The sequence below is a fragment of the Bufo gargarizans genome, chromosome 1 (genome assembly GCF_014858855.1).
Source record: "Bufo gargarizans isolate SCDJY-AF-19 chromosome 1, ASM1485885v1, whole genome shotgun sequence".
Classification (NCBI taxonomy): Eukaryota; Metazoa; Chordata; class Amphibia; order Anura; family Bufonidae; genus Bufo; species Bufo gargarizans.
This window is the reverse complement of record NC_058080.1, coordinates 382,110,566-382,132,319: the sequence shown is the minus strand read 5'-3', so window position 1 is coordinate 382,132,319 and position 21,754 is coordinate 382,110,566. Positions and strand designations below refer to the sequence as shown.

Below are 21,754 nucleotides of genomic sequence, written 5' to 3'. Positions count from 1 at the left end.
GAGCCATATATAATGTGACGCAGCCTCTGTATTCCTCAAGGATGCGAAGCTGACGCACATTAGTTCCTATGGAACCCCTTGCCACGTTCGAAAATGCCCTTAGGTCCCTTTCACACGAGCGTGATTTCCGCACGGGTGCAATGCGTAACTTGAACGCATTGCACCGGCACTGAATCCTGACCAATTCATTTCTATGGTGCTTTGTACATGAGCGGTGATTTTCACGCATCACTTGTGCGTTGAGTGAAAATCGCAGCATGTTCTATATTGTGCGTTTTCCACGCAACGCAGGCCCCATAGAAGTGAATGGGGTTGCGTGAAAATCACAAGCATCCGCAAGCAAGTGCGGATGCGGTGCGATTTTCACACACGGTTGCTAGATGATCAGGATGGGGACCCGATCATTATTATTTTCCCTTATAACATGGTTATAAGGGAAAATAATAGCATTCTGAATACATAGTACAATAGCGCTGGAGGGGTAAAAAAATAAAATAAAATTTAACTCACCTTAATCCACTTGCTCGCGCAGCCGACATCTTTTCTGTCTCTTTCTTTGCTGATTGCAGTCAAAGGACCTGTGGTGAAGTCACTCCGATCATCACATGATCCATCACCATGGTAAAAGATCATGTGACAGACCATGTGATGACCGGAGTGACATCACCACAGGTCAATCAGCAAAGAAAGAGACAGAAGAGATGCTGGCTGCGCGAGCAAGTGGATTAAGGTAAGTTTAAAAAAAAAAATATGTAACCCTTCCAGCGCTATTATACTATGCATTCTGTATTTAGAATGCTATTATTTTCCCTTATAACCATGTTATAATGGAAAATAATACAATCTACAGAACACAGATCCCAAGCCCGAACTTCTGTGAAGAAGTTTGGGTACCAAACATGCCGATTTTTCTCACGCGCGTGCAAAACACATTACAATGTTTTGCACTCGTGCAGAAAAATCACACATGTTCCTGCAACGCACCCGCATTTTTCCCGCAACGCCCCTTTGAAATCAGCCTACTATTAAAATATTTATTAGAAAAAAAATCACAGTTTTTTGGTTGCTTCATCTGACACAAAAAAATGTAATAAAAAGTCATACATACCCCTGAATGGTATAAATGAAAAGTACAGATCGCCCCACACAGCTCCGTACACATAAAAAAGTTATGGGGGTCAGAATATGGCAATGCAAAGAAAAAAATTGTTTGTCCCAAAGTTTTACATTTTCTTTCAGTATTAAAACACAAGAAAAAATATAGATATGTAGTATTGTCGGAAAAAATAAAAACAGAAACAAATCACCCAGTCTTGAAAGGGTTAAAATGATACCTTTCTTTTGTCTGTTTTTATGTTAAAGAGCTGCAGAGATATCTGCAGTTTTATTCACATAAAGGGAGTAAGAGTTGTATTACACCAACAGAATATTGGTCTAATTGGACAAACATTGGCCAGATATTCTGTTGCTGTAATACAGCCCTAAGTTTGAGCACTGGGTGGCTGGCCAGAGACCTTGGAGCACTGCCTCTGTAATGGCTCTGCATACTCCCCCCTCCCCTTCACTGACAGGGCTAGGCACCAAGCATGCTGAGGGCAGAAGCAGCAGATGCATATAATATGCCTGTGAAGAAACCAATAATATGTATCAGAGTTCTAAGCAAAAAAAATATAAAAATTCTGGATATGGTAGGTCTGTAGCCTGGAGGTAACTGTTCTGCCTTCCATACAGAGGGTCTCATGTTCACATCCCAAAAGAGACTTGTACATTTTTTCTTCCTCATTTAACCCATAACAAATCTTGATAGACATTAAAGGGATTCTGTCACCTCCCCTAAGCCAAAAAACTATTTAAAAGCAGCCATGCAGCACAGCTTACCTGGATTAAGCTGTGCTCTTTTATCTTGAAATCCGTCCAGCAGTTACTGCAAAAAACGACTTTGATCGATAAGTAAATGTGTCCTGAAGGTGCCCAGAGGGGCGTTTTTTTCTTCTTAGAGAGCCCAGTACCGCCCCTCTTACAGTGCCCAGCCCGCCTTCCTTGCACTGTCTAACCGCCCCCAGCCTGCCACAGCCTCTCCTCCCTCTCCTCCCCCTCCCTCACGCCGAACGAAGTCTCGCACAGGCGCAGTACCCACTGAGGGCTGCGCCTGTGCGATCATCAGGAGACTGAGGGCGGCAGCTTCATCTTCGTCACTGGGCATGCGCCGAGCCCAGTGACGTCCGATGTTAGCTCTTTCCCTCAGTCAGCCTGGTAGGAAGCGCAGAGGATTGCCGATCGGCTGCTGCACCCTGCGCTTTCTCCAGTCTGCCTGCCACAGTGAAGACGGCCAGCGATTTCTTTCCCCACCCTCCCTTCAGGAAAGAAATAAGTATTTGTTTTTGCTCAGTGAAAATGTATAAATTCAGTAAAGCTTTACTTAATATAATAATACCTAATTCGCCCCAACAAATACTTATTTCTTTCCTGAAGGGAGGGTGGGGAAAGAAATCGCTGGCCGTCTTCACTGTGGCAGGCAGACTGGAGAAAGCGCAGGGTGCAGCAGCCGATCGGCAATCCTCTGCGCTTCCTACCAGGCTGACTGAGGGAAAGAGCTAACATCGGACGTCACTGGGCTCGGCGCATGCCCAGTGACGAAGATGAAGCTGCCGCCCTCAGTCTCCTGATGATCGCACAGGCGCAGCCCTCAGTGGGTACTGCGCCTGTGCGAGACTTCGTTCGGCGTGAGGGAGGGGGAGGAGAGGCTGTGGCAGGCTGGGGGCGGATAGACAGTGCAAGGAAGGCGGGCTGGGCACTGTAAGAGGGGCGGTACTGGGCTCTCTAAGAAGAACAAAACGCCCCTCTGGGCACCTTCAGGACAAATTTACTTATCGATCAAAGTCGTTTTTTGCAGTAACTGCTGGACGGATTGCAAGATAAAAGAGCACAGCTTAATCCAGGTAAGCTGTGCTGCATGGCTGCTTTTAAATCGTTTTTTGGCTGAGGGGAGGTGACAGAATCCCTTTAAAGGGAACCTGTCCCCTGTATTTTGGGTACAGAGCTGAGGACATGGGCTGCAAGATCGCCACTAGCACATCTGCAATATCGGGTCCCCATAGCTCTCAGTGCTTTTATTGTGTGTGTGTCATATATATATATATATATATATATATATATATATATATATATATATATAATGTATAAAATATAATAAATGGCAGCACCAACCTTGGCAAATATTGGAGATTGGTTGCAAGCTCCAGTGGGAATAGCGTCCCAGGATAATATCAATAAAAAACAGAGCGGCACTCCAGTAAGGTGAAAAAGGAAAAGCTGTTTATTCACCCAGTGGTGGCGCGACGTTTCGGCTCCAACATGAAGCCTTTCTCAAAGTTTTGAGAAAGGCTTCATGTTGGAGCCGAAACGTCGCGCCACCACTGGGTGAATAAACAGCTTTTCCTTTTTCACCTTACTGGAGTGCCGCTCTGTTTTTTATTGATATTATCCTGGGACGCTATTCCCACTGGAGCTTGCAACCAATCTCCAATATTTGCCAAGGTTGGTGCTGCCATTTATTATATTTTATACAATATATATATATATATATATATATATATATATATATATATATATATATATAGCAAGTAAGAAGCTGTTACTAACGTTTCCGGAGCTCAGCCACACCCACTGTGAAGGAGCACTGCCGCACATACTCTGAATCTCCTCTTTGCTCCCCGACGTCACAAAGCTAGAGCGCCGTAATCTCATGATGCACAAGCTAGGGCATGCGCAGTGTGGGCATATTGTTCCTTTCCTGTGCTGGCATCAATCTCAAGGAACGAACTGCGCATGCGCTAGCTCGCACATCGCAAGATTACGGCGCTCTAGCTTTGTGACGTCGGGTAATAAGGAGGAGATTCGGAGAATGCGCGGCGGTGCTGCGCTCCTTCACAGTGGGCGTGGCTGGACTCATAAGCTTCATTTACATATCTATAAAATATTTTTTTTGCAACACTAAAAAAGCACAGAGAGCTATGGGGACTAGCGGCGATCTAGAAGCCCATGTCCTCAGCTCTATACCCAAAATCCATGTGACAGGTTTCCTTTAAAGCCTTATAAGTATGGCAAAATGGCCTGATGGTGTACATGTTAGGCTGTAAGAAGTGTACATGGCCCTAGGATGAATTTTACTTCTTTCCTGATACTCTGACATAATACTCCCCATCTATAATTCTAGATCTGTTTCTCAATGTAAAGACAAACTCTGAGCCAGAGCAGAGTGCCACAGACATGAGAAACATGATTGCTGCTTCTGCCCTCAACATGCTGATGTCTAGCCCTGCCAATCAGGAGGCGGTGGGTGTGCAGAGCAGCAGGGCGTTACAAAGCTGTGCTCCAGGGGTGCTCAAACTTGCTCATTAGTATATAGATACAAAGTAGATATCTCTGCAGCTGTTTAACATACAAAGTATTGTAATCAGCATGATCAACCCTCCCAGCCACCGGTATGCATGGTTTAATAGGGGTGATCATGCTGTCAGGGGCTCTTTAACATTACAGTTGGTTGTTCTAATGCAAAAACAGAAGATGCAAGTGGAAAGGTTTCCCATAAGATCTAATGAGTGGTAGCTGTGACCTACTTCCTGTCACAGAAATGAAAAACAAGAAATGCCAAGTTCATTCTCACCCAGGTTCTGCCATTTCCTTCAGCCTCCCGCCAATTACTCAAACTGAGCTAACCGCGCATGCTCGGTTTTACCACTGAGATGGAATAATTCAGCGACTCTCTATAGCTTTACTCTGACACTCGGAGGACCGTCGATCTGGAAGGTGCTCTCTATGGTAAGAGCGGCGTTCCGTGCGCTCTCTCTATGGTGGTGGAGGAGTCGCGGCTTGGGACTTCTGTGTGAGGAGGGCTTGGAGTAAAGTTACAGCCGTGACGTCACGGGGAGGAAGTAAGGCAAGGAGGGAGAAGGGGGAGCTGAGAGTGAGCGGAGCTTCCTTCTTGCTCTGTGCAGAAAGAACAGTTGTGAGAAGAAAAAGTCTATTGGAAGGGAGGCGCTGACTGAACTAGGGCGAGAAGTTGCGGAGAAGCAGGAATGTAGGCAGAGTTTAGGTAAAAAGGGACTCCCCGGCCACTAGGCACAACAAGCAAAATGGGAAGCAGTGCAAGTCTGCGGGCTCTGGTGTTAACCCTCTAAGGTCCGGGAATGGGCATAGAACTCCTGCAGGAGTGTGAGGTAAGTCTTGTCAGGGTGTGTGGTGGTCTTGTCTGTCCTCTTGAGGTGGGAGCCGTTTGGCTGGACTACATCTGCTTGGTATGAGTAGTAGCCAGCATCTTCCTGACCAGTGGATGAGCTCAGAGACTGAGGATGGGCCAGATGGATTGTGAGCTAGGGACGGGCTGGTACTGAAATGGTGCTGTTTTCAGTCAGCTTCCTGTGTGGATGGCATGAGGTAATAGGATCAGCCACCGCTCTGCTCTGATGATGGGCTACAGGGAATTGTCCGGCCATTACTAGCCTGTATTCATGGGGTGATGTCGGACTGTGTCTGCTTTGTATGGACAACCACAGCCCCTCCCACCGATGGCCCCGTGCCGGGCAACCCCAACTTCACATTCCCAATGGGGTATGTAGGCAGCTGGAGATTCGCCTTAAGGGCTCATGCACATGGCCGTAGCCTGTTTTACAGTCTACAAATTGCGTATACGCAAAACGCGAATACCGGCCGTGTGCATTCTGCTTTTGTGGAACAGAACATCTGCGCTATAATAGAACAGTCCTATCCTTGTCTATAATGCAGACAAGAATAGGACACGTTCGGTATTTTTGCAGATGCCACAGAACGGACTTACGGATTCAGACAGCACACAGTCCCATTGAAGTAAATGGTTCCGCACCAAAAATACGTTCAAGTGCAAGAGCCCTAAAGGTGTGTCCAGTATAGACAAAGCCAATTTCACACCTGATGCTGTCGGTACAAGCATTATAAGGCTGTGGGTCCACGGCATAGGATCAGCAATCGGAACGGGAAATCCCTCTGACGCACAGTGGGTGTTTCTCGATCTGAATACGCTCGTATGTAACTAGCCATAGTGGGGAAATGATCACGCCCCGCCCTCCAGATTTCTGGCTTTAAAAAGACGCGCAATAAGAGCGCATTCACACGAACGTGGTTTGGTTCCGTATTCGAGACGCATTTTTGATGACTCGGATGCGGACCCATTCACTTGTATGGGGCTGCATAAGATGCGGACAGCTGTCCGCATGCGTTGCTCCATTCCGTCACCCCGCAAAAAAAAAAAAAAGTCCTATTCTTGTCCGTTTTTCTATAATGGGCCAAAAAACACGACATGTTTGTGTGCATGAGCCCTTAGGTATCTCTTCTGTTCAAAAATGTAGCATCTTTTTTCATTTCCACACCACTCTGGTTTTGGAAAGTTGGTGTGGTTATCTATGGTAATGAGTTTCACTTCAGATTTATCACTAGCACTTCTTTTAAAAGTCGCAAAAAAATGTTCCAAACATTTGGCGGGGTAGAAAACTAGTAGCATTTCCAGACAAAAATGTTAGGCCCCTTGCAGACTAGCGTTCCTCCCGCAGTGAGTCCGCATCGCAGCTCCTGGCCTGACCTCCCAGCACTAACTGGATTCACATAGCATTATATTGATTTATGATGCTATGTAACCCTTACAGTTCTGGAATGTATTGGATAACACTGGCTGCAATACATTCCAGAACTGTAAGGGATACATAGCATCCTGACCCCGGCAGTGCTGGGAGGTCAGGCCGGGAGCTGCGATGCGGACTCGCTGCCGGGAGGAACAGTAGTCTGCAAGGGGCCTTAGGGTTAAAGGTGTGCCAAATTTATCAAACTATGTGGTGACACTTCTTATACGCCAGTCTTTGATCACCCTGTACGGGAGTGAAATACGGTTAGTTTATTAGAAGGTAGATGCCTCTTAATAAATGAAGCGCATCTTTGGCACTCTGTGCGGCAGAAACACAAATCTTCTGCAGCCACACCGATTTATCATCGTAGAAAAGCGTCAAGAAGCTCAAAAAGTCACAAATTTATAGTGCAAACATTCAGCGCGCCTTAAATTGTCACGTGGCAACAATTACACTACAGCAGTCGTGGCCAAATGTTTTGAGATTGACACAAATTTTGGCTTTCACAAAGTTTGCTGCTTCAGTGCTTCTAGATGGTTTTGGCCGTCTTTGTTTTAAGCGTTTTGTAATTTTGATTGACAAAGCAAGTTTATGTAAAGACTCAATATTTAGAGTGCTGACCCTTCTTTTTGAAGACTTCTACATTTCATCCTGGCATGCTAGACACCAGCTTTTGCACCAGATCCTGACTGATGGCCATTCTTGCCTAATCTGTGCTTGGAGTTTATCGCAGTTTCCGTGTTTTTGTTTGCAGCACTCCAGATGGCGACCAAAATGGTCGCCAATGCGACCTAAAATTTGCAGATGGCGACAATGCTTTTTAGTCTTGTCGCCATTTGCGACAGGGCTGCCACGCTGTTGCTGAATATTGCGGCAGGGCATGGGAGCCAAAAATTCCTTGCCCCGCCGCAGCACAGGCGTTCACTCAGCAGCACGGGAGAAGGAAGCAGTCTCTCCCTCCTCTGTGCCGCTGCCACCAATGAAAAGACGGAGGGGAAGGGCTGTGGCCACTGCACCACTAATGATGTTACCTCATCCATTAATTCAAATACAGGAGGTGGGAACATAGCCGGCACCCAACCTCTATGACGGGTAGCTGCGATCCGTGGCATTTAACCCCTCCAGTGTGGCACCTGAAGGCTTAACTGCCGCGGATCGCAGCTACCTGTTATAGAGGTTCGGGTGTCGGCTATGGGATTTTGCAGCCAGCACCCGCCTCCTGTATTTGAATTAATGGGCAAGTGAACTTCATTGGGGGTGCAGTGCGCCCCTTCCCCCAGTATTAAAGTCATTGGTGGCAGTGGCCACAGGGTCCCCCTCCCCTCCTCCTCAGTGGCAGTTCCCATCGGACCCCCTGGGGCTCCGATCGGTTACCATAGCAGCCAGGACGCTACTGAAGCCTTCCATGGTATGCTCTCTGCTGCCGTGTGCACAAAAGCCCAGGGCAGCAAAGAGAGTGTAAAGTCCTATTCATCCTAAGGCTGGGTTCACACAGGCGTGACGGATTTGTTCAGGATGCGTCCCGGGTGTACTGCGGCAAACCCGCATGAGTAGGTACCCAATTGCAGTTAAGTTTTTTATCTGTGGTACCCAGACCTGAACTTCTTCACTGAAGTTCAGGTTTGGATTCGGTGGTGTGTAGATGTAATTATTTTCCCTTATAACATGGTTATAAGGGAAAATAATAGCATTCTTTAATATAGAATGCTTAGTAGAAGGTCAATTGAGGGTTAAAAAATAAATTAACTCGCCTCCTCCAATTGATCGCGTAGCTGCCGGTCTCCTTCTTTCTTCAGGACCTGTCAAATGACCTGTGGTGACGTCACTGAGATCATCACATGGTCCATCACCACGGTGATGGACCATGTGATGTGACATCACCACAGGTCCTTTAGCCGGCAGCTCATGATTAAAGAAGTAAGAAGAGATCGACAACTACGTGATCAAGAGGAGGAGGTGAGGTACATTTTTAACCCTCAATTGACCTTCTACTAAGCATTCTGTATTAAAGAATGCTATTATTTTCCCTTATAACCATGTTATAAGGGAAAATAATACAGTGATTAGACTGTCATCTTAGCAACCATGTGTGAAAACCGCACCACATCCGCACTTGCTTGCGATTTTCACTCAGCCCCATTCACTTCTATGGGGCCTGCATTGCGTGATAAACGCGTGAAAATCGCAGCATGCTCTATATGGTGCAACGCTTAAGTGATGCGTGAAAATCACTGCTCTTGTGCACAGCCCCATAGAAATGAAGGGGTCCGGATTCAGTGCGGGTGCAATGCGTTCACCTCACGCATTGCACCCGCGCGGAAATCTCGCCCGTGTGAACTCAGCCTAATAGAGATCTATTAGAGTGAGAAGGACAAGGGTTGTAGCCACTAAGGGGGCTAATAGTTAGTAAATAAAAAGTTTTAAAAACACAAACACCAAAATATTAAGTATAAATCGCCCCCTTTCCCAATTTTACTTATAAAATATATAAACAATAAATAAAAATGACATTTCGCCATGTCCAAAAAGTCCAAACTATTAAAATATTAAATACGGTGAAATTTGTAAAAGAAATAAAAATAACCATGTCACCTTGTCGTCCCTCTTCTCCAAATTTTGGTATCGTGATACCCCAAGTAGTGCTGGCTCATTACTGTGATCTGCATCTCATCTTCTCAAAGTCTTTTTTTTTATATATTTTCAATTTGGCGACTAAAAATGTAATTTGGCGACTACATTTTTCAGTTTAGGAGCTAATGGCTCCTGTTTATTTTTTAGTCTGGAGAACTGGTTTGTCCACCTGCTTTTTCGGGATTGAACACAGGTTCTCAAATGGCATGGAGATCTGGGGGAGTTTCCTGGCCATGGACCCAAAATATAAATGTTTAGTTCATTAAGCCACTTAATTATCACTTTTGCCTTGTGACATGGTGCTCCATAGTGCTGAAAAAAAGCATTCTTCTTGACCAAATTGCTGCTGGATTATTGGGAGAAGTTGCTCCAGGAGGATGCTTTGATACCATTCTTTATTCATGGGAGTGTTCTTGGGTCAAATCCACTCCCTTGGATGGGAAGCAATGCCCGCACATGAATTGTCTCAGGATCCTCTGTTGACATGACATGACACAGGACTTGTTATAGCACTCGCCTTTTCTTCTCCAGACAATCATTTTTTCCAGATGTCCCAAACAGCTTCAAAGGGGCTTTATCAGAGAAAATAATTTTACCCCATTCCTCTGCAGTCCAGTCCATGTACTACCTGTAGACTATCAGTCTGTTCTTGATGTTTTTCCCCTACGCCCATGACGGCAATCTTGAGAGACCACCTCCTTCCAGGACAGGAAACGGGTACTTTCATGGAGAGCTCTTAAGGAGGGGCTCTGCCCCTATTCCACCAGTTCCTGTTTACTGTCCTATGGATAGGACGTCTATGTGGAGAGCTAGGATCAGGCTGCAGGAGCCCCTGAGGTGCAACATTTATAGGGGTTACCTGGTGCGGCATAAGACTCCACGAGGAGCCGCCTGCTAAGTCTGGGGCCAATCCTTCTGGGTCCTGGATGTGTTCTGTCGGGTCGGTGTTCCTGGGCAGTCCCAGCATAACTGGGAGGTGATGCTGGATCCTCCTGGCGGGGTTTAGGAGATCCGGGGCCCTTTTCTCTGCCTTCCTCCCGGCCTGGAGCAGGGGGCAGGCTTGGCATTTTCTCAGCATGCTCTACGTGAGAACCGGAAGTTGCCTCCCGCATCTGGCTACAGTGAAGGAGAGTTCTGGAAGTAAGGGGAGGGCCGAATGGGAACGCCGGCAGGGACCCGATCTAGGGTTTTTAAACCCTTCAGCGTGCGGTCAGAAGGATCCCAGCCAGCCTGCAAGAATCTGTGGGTCCACCTATAAAAAAACTCTCTCTCCCTGTCTGGTACCATGGAGGAAGAGGGTAGTCAGCGTGCTGATATCCAGGAGGGTCATGACTCCAGACTGGTATTCCTGGTGGGTAAGGGGGTCAATCCCCACCTTTATTTCTTCCTTCAGTGTCTAATAGGGGCTTATTCTCTTATCTTTATTTTAGAATATCATAGAAGGCCCCAGGAAAGCTACCACTAAATTTAAAGGAAGAGAGTGTGCTGTATGCTCGCCCCTTCCTAATCTGTTATATCAGCATTGTGTTAGGCTACTTTCACACTAGCGTTCGGGTTTCCGTTCGTAAGCTCCGTTTGAAGGAGCTCACGAGCGGACCCGAACGCAGCCGTCCAGCCCTGATGCAGTCTGAATGGAGGCGGATCCGCTCAGACTGCATCAGTCTGGCGGCGTTCAGCCTCCGCTCCGCTCGCCTCCGCACGGACAGGCGGACAGCTGAACGCTGCTTGCAGCGTTCGGGTGTCCGCCTGGCCGTTCGGAGGCGTGCGGATCCGTGCGGATCCGTCCAGACTTTCAATGTAAGTCAATGGGGACGGATCCGTTTGAAGATGCCACAATGTGGCTCAATCTTCAAGCGGATCCGTCCCCCATTGACTTTACATTGAAAGTCTGGACGGATCCGTCCCAGGCTATTTTCACACTTAGCTTTTTTTTGCTAATATAATGCAGACGGATCCGTTCTGAACGGAGCCTCCGTCTGCATTATTATGAGCGGATCCGTTCAGAACGGATCCGCCCGAACGCTAGTGTGAAAGTAGCCTTAACAAGGTGGTAGAGGAGGAATCCCCATCACTACTTCAGAGAATCAGATATTGTCAAATCTGAAGTTTACGATTCAATGAAAATGCTTAAAAAGTGCCTCCCTTCATCGGCTTCGTGCAAGCAGGGTCACTCTAATATAATATAATATAATATCTGATGTGGAGTAGACCTTTATTTTTTCCCCTGAGGATATGGATTCTCTGCTCAAGGCTATTAGAGCCACTATGAAGGTGGATGAATCTAATTAACAAAAACCTATTCAAGATATAATGTTTGGTGACCTGTAGTACAAAAGTGTCTTTCCGTTAAATGAAAATATAAAATATTTAATTCAGAAAGAGTGGAAGAAGCCTCACAAGAAGTTTTTTTATCCCTAGAAATGTTAAAAGATATATAGAAGAATATCCTTTTGATGAGGGCGAGTCCTCCTGCTGGGATAGGCCTCCTAAATTGGACGCCCAAATGGCCAAGATTTCTAAAAATGTCTTCTTTGCTTTTTGCGGACCTCTGTGACTTCAAAGATCTGATGGATAGACGGGCAGAAGTATACCTTAAAGAAATGGGAGACCTCTACGCAGCCACTTAAACCAATTATTGCCACTACCTCTACTGCCAGGTTTTTAAAGTTATGGCTACAAGAGTTAGAATCCCATATCCAGAATAAAACCTCGAGAGACTAGTTGTTAGAGGTGTTTCCTACCATCTTTAAAGGGTTTCTACCACTTGCTGTGGACACATTTCGTTTTCAGATACTAGCGATCCGCCAGAAGCAGGGGGAGGATCGATTTCACTAGGAGATGGGCGTGCTGGAGCGAGGAGCTGGGCGGCAGTTTATGAAGGTAGACGGAGCCTCTAGGTGCTAAAAAGACGCCCACATAGCACCTAGAGGCTCATTTGCATAAATATAAAAGTGCTTTTTTAAAGAAAACGGAGGAATATAATACTTGGCTTGTATGGTACATCAGACACTAGCGGATCGCTAGTGTCTGAAAACGAAATGTGTCCACAACAAGTGGTAGAAACCCTTTAATGCGGTGGACTTCATTTCAGATGCTTTTGTGAAGGCCTTAAGATTAAATGCCAGGTCAGCAGCTCTATCTAATTCTGCTAGAAGGGCCATTTGGCTTAAGGGGTGGTCTGGTGACACAGGTTCAAAGAATAAGCTTTGCCTTATTCTGTGCAAGGGAGTTTTCCTTCTTGGGTCGGTTTTGGATGACCTTTTAGGAAAGGCCTCTGACAACAAAAAAAGGGCTTTCCTGTTTCCAGACCCCCTAAAAGACAACAGTTTTTATTTTTTCCGTAGAAACAGTAAAATTTTCAATAGAACAGACAAAAAGCAGAATTGGAAAGAAAACGGAGGTAGGAAAGATAAGGGATTCCTCTTCAATACCCAGTCCACTTGAGGGCCCAAGGCTGGTCAACAATGACTGTTACTGTCCCGTGGGTTGAAGACTTTCTCTCTTTTCTCGGGCTTGCGAAGCCCTTGGATTATTAGTATTATAAAAGACGGGTTTCGTCTAGAGTTTCTCTCCCTCACTGGAAAGATTAAAAATTACAAATCTGGTTCCAAATTCTGTAAGAGACTTGGCACTAAGACAATAAGTTATTTTCCCTTTTAAAGAAAAAAGGTTCTTGTTCCTGTTCCAGACTAAGAGAAGGAGAGGAGTTTTTATTCGTCCCTTTTTATCGTACCCAAGCCAGACGGATCATTCAGAATGATTATAAACCTGAGAGACTTAAATCGGTACCTAAAATACAAAAAATTCTGAATGGAATCTGTACAGTCTGCAATAAAACATCTATTAAAATACTCTCATGGCTACCATAGACATAAAGGATGCCTAATATCACATATCAATTATTGCAGATTTTCAAAAATATCTGAGTGGCGGTGTCTATGGAAGGCCAAGTTCATCATTTACAATACAGAGCACTTCTGTTTAGAATATCTCAGGCCCCCAGTTCTCTTTACAAAACTGATGGCAGAGGTTATGGCCCACATAAGGGATAGAGACATTCTGGTTATTCCTTATTTGGATGATCTTCTAGTGGTGGCAGAATCTGAAGACCTTCTAACCTCTTGTCTTCTAGAAGTAATAGAAATTCTAGCAAAGCTAGGGTGGCAGATAAACTGTGAAAAGTCAAACCTGACCCCTTACCAAAAATGTGTGTTCCTAGGACTGATTCTGGATTCTGTGAAGCTATGTTGCATCCTCCCTCAGCGCAAGATATCTCAAATAAGAGAAGACGTGCGGTCCCTGGTAGCCTCAAAAATCAAACTATCAGGCAAGGGATGACAGTATTGGGCAGAATGACCTCCACGATACGTGCTGTCAGTTGGGCCCTGTTTCTCTTCAGGGCTCTTCAATGGCAGATTCTAAAAGAGTGGCAGGGATCATTGTCCCCATTGGATGCCCCACTTTCTCTTACCCCTCAGTTGATACAGTCCTTAACCTGGTGGCATGAACCTTTTTTAAATCTGACTCAGAGCCTCCCTTGGGATCTACAGGAGCAAATAGCCATCACCACGGATGCAAGTCTGACCGGGTGGGGGGCCTAATGTCAGTGGGGGGGGGGGGGTTCAACAGAGGGTGTGGAATTCAACAGAGTGTCAGGATTCCCAGAATATGAGGGAGTTGAGAGCGATTCTGTTGGCCTTAAGAGAATTCCTACCCAAAATGAGAGGAAAGCGAGTAAAAATCTTCTCGGACAGCACCACGGTGGTGTCCTACCTAAACATGCAAGGAGGGACAAGGTCAGAAAATCTTATTCCCTATCCGCAGACTTTTTTTTTTTTTTCTCTCTAAACATTCTTTATGTTCCTTTCATCAAGGCAGTACTCTTAAAGGGAACAGAAAACAAGGTTGCAGATTATCTAAGCAGAAACCATTTGGATCAGGGAGAATGGTGTTTAAACCAAGAAGTCTTTAGTCCAGATAGTTCAGTTGTGGGGCCAACCCAGGGCCGTCTTTACCAAGGGGCAAAAGGGGCAGCTGCCCCGGGCCCAGTTGCTCCTGGGGGGCCCAAGGCAGCTGCCTCTTGAGCCCTGCTAGCTACTGCCCCGGGTGTCAAGCGGTCTGTGTACTTTAACGTTGTGATCTAGAACCTTAGATTACATCATCACCATGTGACCAGTAACCTAGCAATTACTGGTCACATGGCTATGAGGTCATCACAGGTCCTAGCAGGAGTGTTGCAGAAGTTAACTGTGGAGCTTTTTTGTGTGAAGATTACATCAGAAAATGGTGACGGGGCTGTTATGTTAATATACTGTAAACTACTGTATTGTGTGGGGGGGCTGTATATTGTGGAGTACTGTATACTGTGGGTGCGGTATAGTGTGGAGTACTATACTGATGTACTGTATAGTTTGGGGTGTTGTATACTGTGGGGTGCTGTATACTTCGGGCTGCTCTACTATATACTGTGGGGTACTGTATAGTGTGGGGTGCTATACTGCATACTGTGTGGTGCTGTATACTATAGAGTGCCATACTGCATACTGTGGGGTGCTGGGGTGCACTGTAACACTAGAGCCGAGCCCCGGTCTCCTTCCTGCAGAGCGGTGCCCACTTCCAGCCTGAGCCCAGCTGCCCAGAACACTGATCCTGAGCTGCTGGAGTCTTCAGAACTGGAAGTATTTACAGTCATTCACTGGACTCTACCAGGTGTGTGGATTTGTTGTGTGTTGTGGTGGAGGGCGTGATTGCCTGCTAAGGTGTGGGAAGGCGGTATCCAGGGGGCCCAAGTAAATTTTTGCCCAGGGTCCAATCAATATTAAAGACGGCCCTGGGCCAACCTCAAGTAGACCTTTTTGCAACCAGACAGAACAAAAAATGCAACCCAGATTTTACGTCTGGGATAGACGCCTTCTCCCTTCCATGGCTGGATCAGCTTCTGTATGCCTTTCCTCCTCTAAGACTTCTTCCAAGGGTATTACAGAAGCTGAGGCAGGAACAGACAAGGCTTATTCTAATCGCCCCTTTCTGGCCAAGGAGAATGTGGTTCACTTGGTTGAAGAAGCTATCTCTTGCAGATCCCTGGATTCTTCCAGACAGGCAGGATCTGTTGTTTCAGGGTCCTGTCTTCCATCCAGAAGTGAGAAACCTTCATCTAACAGCCTAGTATTTGAAGGGGAAATCCTAGAACGTAGGGGTCTATCTAAGGAAGTTATATCTACCCTTTTATCATGTAGGAAAGAAGTAACCTCTACTATTTACCTCAGAGTATGGATGAACTTCTTAATTTTTTCTAAAGTCCTGGTAGTTCCGTTGAGTTCTCCTATGTCCAAAATGTTGGATCTTTTACAAAAGGGTCTTGATAAGAACCTAAGCACCCTTAAAGTTCAAGTTTCCGCCCTTAGTGCTTTTTGATTTCTCTATTGCCAATCATCCGTGGATTAGGAGGTTCTTTAAAACGGTTAGTAGTATTAAGCCTGTGATCAGATCTTCCGTTCCCCGTGGGATCTTAATTTAGTTTTGTCTAGAATGATGGCGCCTCCTTTCGAACCTCTGCAGGATTTATCTATTAAAACTTTGCCTTTTCAAAACTGCTTTTTACAGTTGAAACACATCCCATATTTACTAAGCTGTATTTGCCAAAAATCTGTCTAAAAAGTGATGGCATTTGGCAGATCTTGGGCTTCTACACAAGAGGGTGGAACTTAGCAGAAGGGGTGGGGGGGGTGAGCTTTGTGTAAAAGAATCGGGCCTAAGATGTGTGTTTGTTTTTGTGCCAATTGCACCACAATTCTGGCGTAAAAATCGGTTTCAAAATAGGCCCACCAATAGCTGGTATAAAGTCATGGAAAAGTGTCTATCCCTGCACCAGGTTTATCATCCAGCCCTAGCCCCTGTGATAAATCTGGTGCAAAGCTTACGCCATCTGTAGGATTAGTAAATCTTGGCCAGTTATTTAACAGGTTTTACCTATAAAAAGAACAAAAAGGGCAGGTGTTTTTGATGCCTTTTTTAAAATGCGACACAAAAGGAACATAAGCCTTCGCCTCATGCACACAACCATATCTTGCATCTGTGTCCAGTCCACATTTTTTTTTTCACACTGGCCCATTCATTTCTGCGGGCTGCAAAAAAAGACAGCACACGGATGGCATCTGTGCGTTATCTGCATCCATGTGTCTGTTCTGCAAAATGTTAAACGTGCCTCATGGTTGCCTGTTTTTAGACAAGAATTTATTTCTAGTGATGAGAGTGAGAAAAATACAGGTTGCACATGGATAGTATCTGTATTCTTCTGATTCATGGCTTGCGCAGCACAATACGGACACAGTCGTATGCATGAGGCCTTCTGTTTGTAGACAGATTCTCCGGTATGTTCCCCCATTTTGTCCAGTATTGCAAGAGGGAAAAGTTCTTTTAAATAATTTTGACAAAAAATGAAGGATGACATGTTTGTATCGAGTTAAAGGGGTTTTCTGAGATTTTACTACTGATGACCTGTCCTTGGTATAGGTCATCAGTATCTAATCGGTGGGGGTCCAACACCCGGGACTCCCGCCGATCAGCTGTTTGAGAGGTCACCGAAACTCCTGTGAGTGCCGTGGCCTTCTCGTTGGCACAGCGCTGTACATGGTATAGTGGATGTGCTTGGTATTGCACTCAGCCCCATAGAAGTGAATAGGGGGGAACACGATACCAAGGATAGCCACTATACCATGTACAGAGCTGTGCTTGGTAACCAACGAGAAGGCCGCGGCACTCCCAAGGACAGTTCATCAGTAGTAAAATCTCAGAAAACCCCTTTAATAGTCTTTTTATATCAATACACTGTGCAATTTGTGGTGCCTTTATATTAGATCATGATGATCATCTGCAGCCTTTTGTCTGCTGAAACTTAAAATTTAGTCTGTATAAATTGGATATTTCCTCTAATATTGCCCGCTTATTACACTGCCAAAGAGTATATACTGTCTAAGTCCAGAGCTTTGGTGTGGAAAGAGTTAATAGCCCTGGGTGCATGCACCAACATATGAAAGTTATTTTCAGAGGCACTAAGAGGGGGTGGGGAGGCCAGGAAACAGTGCTAGGTTTTGTAAGACTGTGGCCACAGCAGAGGTTCTCTGTTTAAAAAAAAAAAAAAAAAAAAAGCCGGTCATGTGACGCGGAGAAAAAGAGAAATCCCTAAACGGGGCGTCATGTATTTACTATGGGTATGTAACATTAGCAGTATCCAGTCTGTCAGCTTATTATTAGGGCCTGCTGCATGCTGGGGAATAAGGAGAGATGCAGATAGGAGGTCCACCGGTCTGGCTGCACCATGCTAGAGTAGGAAGGGTTAAATCTTGTTTGCGCTAAGGATGCTAGTCTCCTGCAGCCTGGAAGTTATTATCTAATCTGCTCCCTGCTGTAGAAGTGTTCTTATCTGCTTATCCTCCATGTTTACAGCTTAATGTCCTCTTAAATGGAGTAGGCCATAAATTTACTGATTACCTTCAACATTGTATTCAGAGAACCTGATCCGGTCTGTTAAGATCATAGCGCATATGTGAACAGGGCCTTAGGTGGCCATACACATTGGATAGGAGCAATCATTTTGCAGTGTAATAGTGCCGCCGATTGCCTGATGAGCGATGCTCAACCTGTGGCCCTCCAGCTGTTGCAAAATTGCAACTCCCAGCGTGCCTGGACATCCTACAGCTATTAGGGCATGCTGGGAGTTATTGTTTTGCAACAGCTGGAGGTCTGCCGATTGAGCATCCCTGCACTAGACGGTATGGGGACGAGCAATGGCATAGCAATCACTCCTCCCCATACTGTGGAAGAGATCACTCCATGTAATAGCAGGCAATAGACGGGAGGGAACACTTCCTGCCTGACAATTGTCTGCCACATAAGGCTGTGTAATACAGGCTTTAGGGCTCTTTCACACCATCTTGTCCCTTGCGGGAATCGCGCTCTGTGTGAGACAAGGGTTGAGAGTTCTGGACTTAGGACGCACAGGGCGTTATCAAGATTGATAACAGTGTGTGCCTCTGCGTGACCTTTCTGATCAGTATCTAGTCGGTGGGGGTCCAACACCTGAGACCCCCGCCGATCAGCTGTTTGAGAAGGCACCAGTGCTCCTGTGAGAGCTGTGGCCTTCTCGCCACTTACCAAGCGCAGCACCGTACATTGTATAGCGGTTGTGCTTGGTATCGCTAGCCAGCCCCATTCACTTCTATGGGGCTGAGCTGCACCTAGGTCACGTGACACATGGACGTATCTAGAATAAGCAGAGAGAAGGCCGTGGAGCTCACAGGAGCACCACTGCCTTCTCAAACAGCTAGGATACGTCATCAGTATTAAAATTTTGGAAAAAACGCTTTAATACATTTGCAAAAATAAAAACCTGAAACTGGATGAAAACAGAGGGGAAAACTTTTGTGTATTCCAGACAGAACTGAGACGAGTTCCATATTGCTCATGTGAAAGGTTTATTTACTTGGGGGCGAAGATCAAGAGAACGATTGATTGGGAATGGATGTTTAAATGTACAATCATTGCTTTGTGCAAACATCTCCGCCGACAAACAAGCAACCTCATATGTTGGCTGATCACATTTTCAGGCAGACATTGATGTAATCGTTCATTGTAAATAGGGGTGTGTTACTGACTGTGATGAGACCGTGAAGATGGTTAGTAATCATCATTGATTACTGTAAGCGACTTCCAGACAACTTTCTGTATAGTCATGCAGCCCTCATTCCGGAAGGAAATCTGAAATGCTGTCAGTCACTGACCATAGCTGAATGGCCAGTCAGAGCAGAGATTTAAAGGCATAAAATTACTAAGTTATATTGACCCTACACCAGAGAACTCTATATGAATCTGCTCCGCTCCTCCTGCTCTATTACATGCTGCCTACACATTACATTGCATTTCATAGTGACAGGATCTGTCACCTTAAATGGAACCTGTTGCCACAAAATCCAGTGCAATCTGTCAGCGGCATGTTATAAAGCAGGAGGAGCTGAGCAGATTGATATATATTTATGTGGGGAAAGATTCTGTCAAACCTGTAACTCATTTAAACCTCTGCTCTTTCTGAACTTAAAGGGAACCAGTCACTGGGATTGTGTGTATAGAGCTGAGGACATGGGTTGCTAGATGGCCGCTAGCACATCCGCAATACCCAGTCCCCATAGCTCTGTGTGCTTTTATTGTGTAAAAAAAACAACAATTTGATACCTATGCAAATTAACCTGAGATGTACTCGGCTATCTCTGGAACTCCCATAGAAATGAATAGAGCGGCTGTGCACATACTCGACCAGCCACTCCATTTATATTGGGGTCTCTAGAGGGTAAAATGTTTATTTTCTTGATATTAGTTGGGGTCCTAGTTGTAGGACTTCCACCGATGTAATAGTTAATATAACCTGTTTGTCCCTTTTAAGACCACCCCCATACACAACTATTAGAAAGAGGTCCTACCAATGGATGAAGGGGTCGGGAGGAACAGTTGTCTATACACTTGGTCATGCATTCTATACGCATAGACCCTGTTTAGTGGTATATGCATTCCCTGTGGGTGAATATTACAGACATCATGATTGGACATGCCTCCATAATACGCCATACAAAGCTTATGGAATGATATGGTTTCCTTAAGTATCTTTGTATTCCTCGTTAGAAAAAAAAACTTACTGTAAGAGCTTATAGCAGGCTATGGGTGTATTATGGATCCAAGCAACATAGCTCTGTAAAACTGTGTGTATATAAGGCCTAAAATGTGTGTTTTAAGTGCAGATTTCCTCTCTAGCAGTGCATTCCTATACGAGAAGTCAAACAACTACTGTGTTCACGTGACGACAGAATTATTAGTCCCAGCAACTTTGGAAGACACATCCTGACAGGCATAGACATGTAGCAGAGGTTGTTGTGTCAAAGGATTGCAGATTTCCACTGTAAAATATTGCATGCATTAAAGGGGTTGTCCAGCCTTGGAGCAAATGACCCTTGAGGGTCTGCCCTTGTATCCTGAACATAAAACAACCTCACCTGGCGCTTACAGTCCTCACAGGACCAGGAAGCAGCTTCCTCCCATGACCACTGCAGCCAATCGCAGGCCTCAGTGGTCACAGTGGCTTGAACTCAATGTTGCAGCACTGATGTACTGGCTCAGAGGTGGGGCAACCCTTCAATCTAGATATATATAGAGATAGATAGATATTTATATTATTCAAAAAATAATTTGATTTATTTTATTATTTGGGTACGTGAAGGGGTCTTTCCAGTATTGCCATTTATCATCTTGTCCGCCATTTCTTCTCACTGCGTTGAGGAGGAACTTGAATGTAGTGGCAGTCGAATGAGGCTGCTGCTACCCCATTCATGATCGGTGTCAGATACCTGCCTGTTTCATACAGGGTCACAGCTGGAGCAGGGTTTGTGGACGGCAGTCATTTGCTGTGAGACTTCTCGGTCAAGCCTAGAGCCAGAATTTGTACAGTGGGGTAATCTCCCTGTGTCTCCCATTGATTTCTGGTTGAAAAGATGTGCTGCAATGTCCTTGCTTCTTACTTTTTCTTCTCTGCCTCTATTACTACAGATAGGCTTCCTGTATTCATGTTGCAGATAGGAAGTCGGGGAGGAGCGGTGGGGCTGAAGGCTGCTGCCTACAAGCCTTTGTGTCTCTGCAGTCTAGACGCTTGTCACACTAGGGCTGTGTTCCTGTAATGTTCACATTGCTTGCATGTTCTGACTCCACTTTTGTACAGCGTATTGGAGGCTGATTCCATATAAATAGTAGATGGATGTCATGTCATCCATCTTCTTATTGACACAGTCCATGACACACAATTCCTGTAATATAACACAATTACAGTTATTCAAATGCAATCAGATGCAATATATTGCATCAGATGCAATATACACTCTGGTAGAAGGACAGCCAGTCGGAGTATACCGTATCGGGTATAACCAGATACTGCCGGCTGCTGCATGCTCCGCCAATTGACTGTAATGGGGTCCGGCGGTGTTACACCATACAACCTGGGTTTGGTCCGGACAAAACAAATGCTTCAAGTCTTTGTCTGGACGAAACACAGCATGTATGCCGGAACATGGCCGGATGGCCTGGACTGCATTATATATAGTAGCTGATAGTATCCGGCTATATCCGATACAGCTAACTTCAGCAGGATGTTCTTCTGCCAGAACGTATATCTAAGGCTACATTTCACATCTGTGCTGTGAATGAATGCCCATTGACTGTAATGGGGATCCGACCTCTTTCCCCCCCCAGACAAAAAATGCTACACACAGCATTTTTTTTTCCAGCTTTAAACTGGTTTATATGCCAGATTAGAGTGCCGGCATGGCCTAAGCTGTTAACGAAACCTAAATAAGACATGATCAGATTACTTTTAAAAGCAAAATTCAAGTTAAAAAAAATGTAAAATTGCCAAGACGTTTGTTAAGCTGCTGTTC

At 45.4% G+C, this 21,754-nt stretch overlaps 2 protein-coding genes across 9 annotated transcripts in view; one reads left to right on the top strand and one right to left on the bottom strand.

Moving 5' to 3' along the window:
* HAUS8 (HAUS augmin like complex subunit 8) overlaps positions 1-4,815 on the bottom strand; it is a 121,346-nt gene extending 116,531 nt beyond the window's left edge. The window contains exon 1 of the mRNA XM_044270296.1: positions 4,667-4,815. Within this exon, the coding sequence (XP_044126231.1) occupies positions 4,667-4,680 (14 nt within the window). The 5' untranslated portion in view covers positions 4,681-4,815. The remainder of the gene's footprint in view (positions 1-4,666) is intronic.
* A 129-nt stretch (positions 4,816-4,944) lies between these two features.
* The window catches only part of MYO9B (myosin IXB), a 157,614-nt gene continuing 140,804 nt past the window's right edge, over positions 4,945-21,754 (top strand). For all 8 annotated transcript variants that reach the window (XM_044270264.1, XM_044270282.1, XM_044270246.1 and 5 more), the window contains exon 1: positions 4,945-5,219. The gene's annotated coding sequence lies outside the window, so the exon portion shown is untranslated. The remainder of the gene's footprint in view (positions 5,220-21,754) is intronic.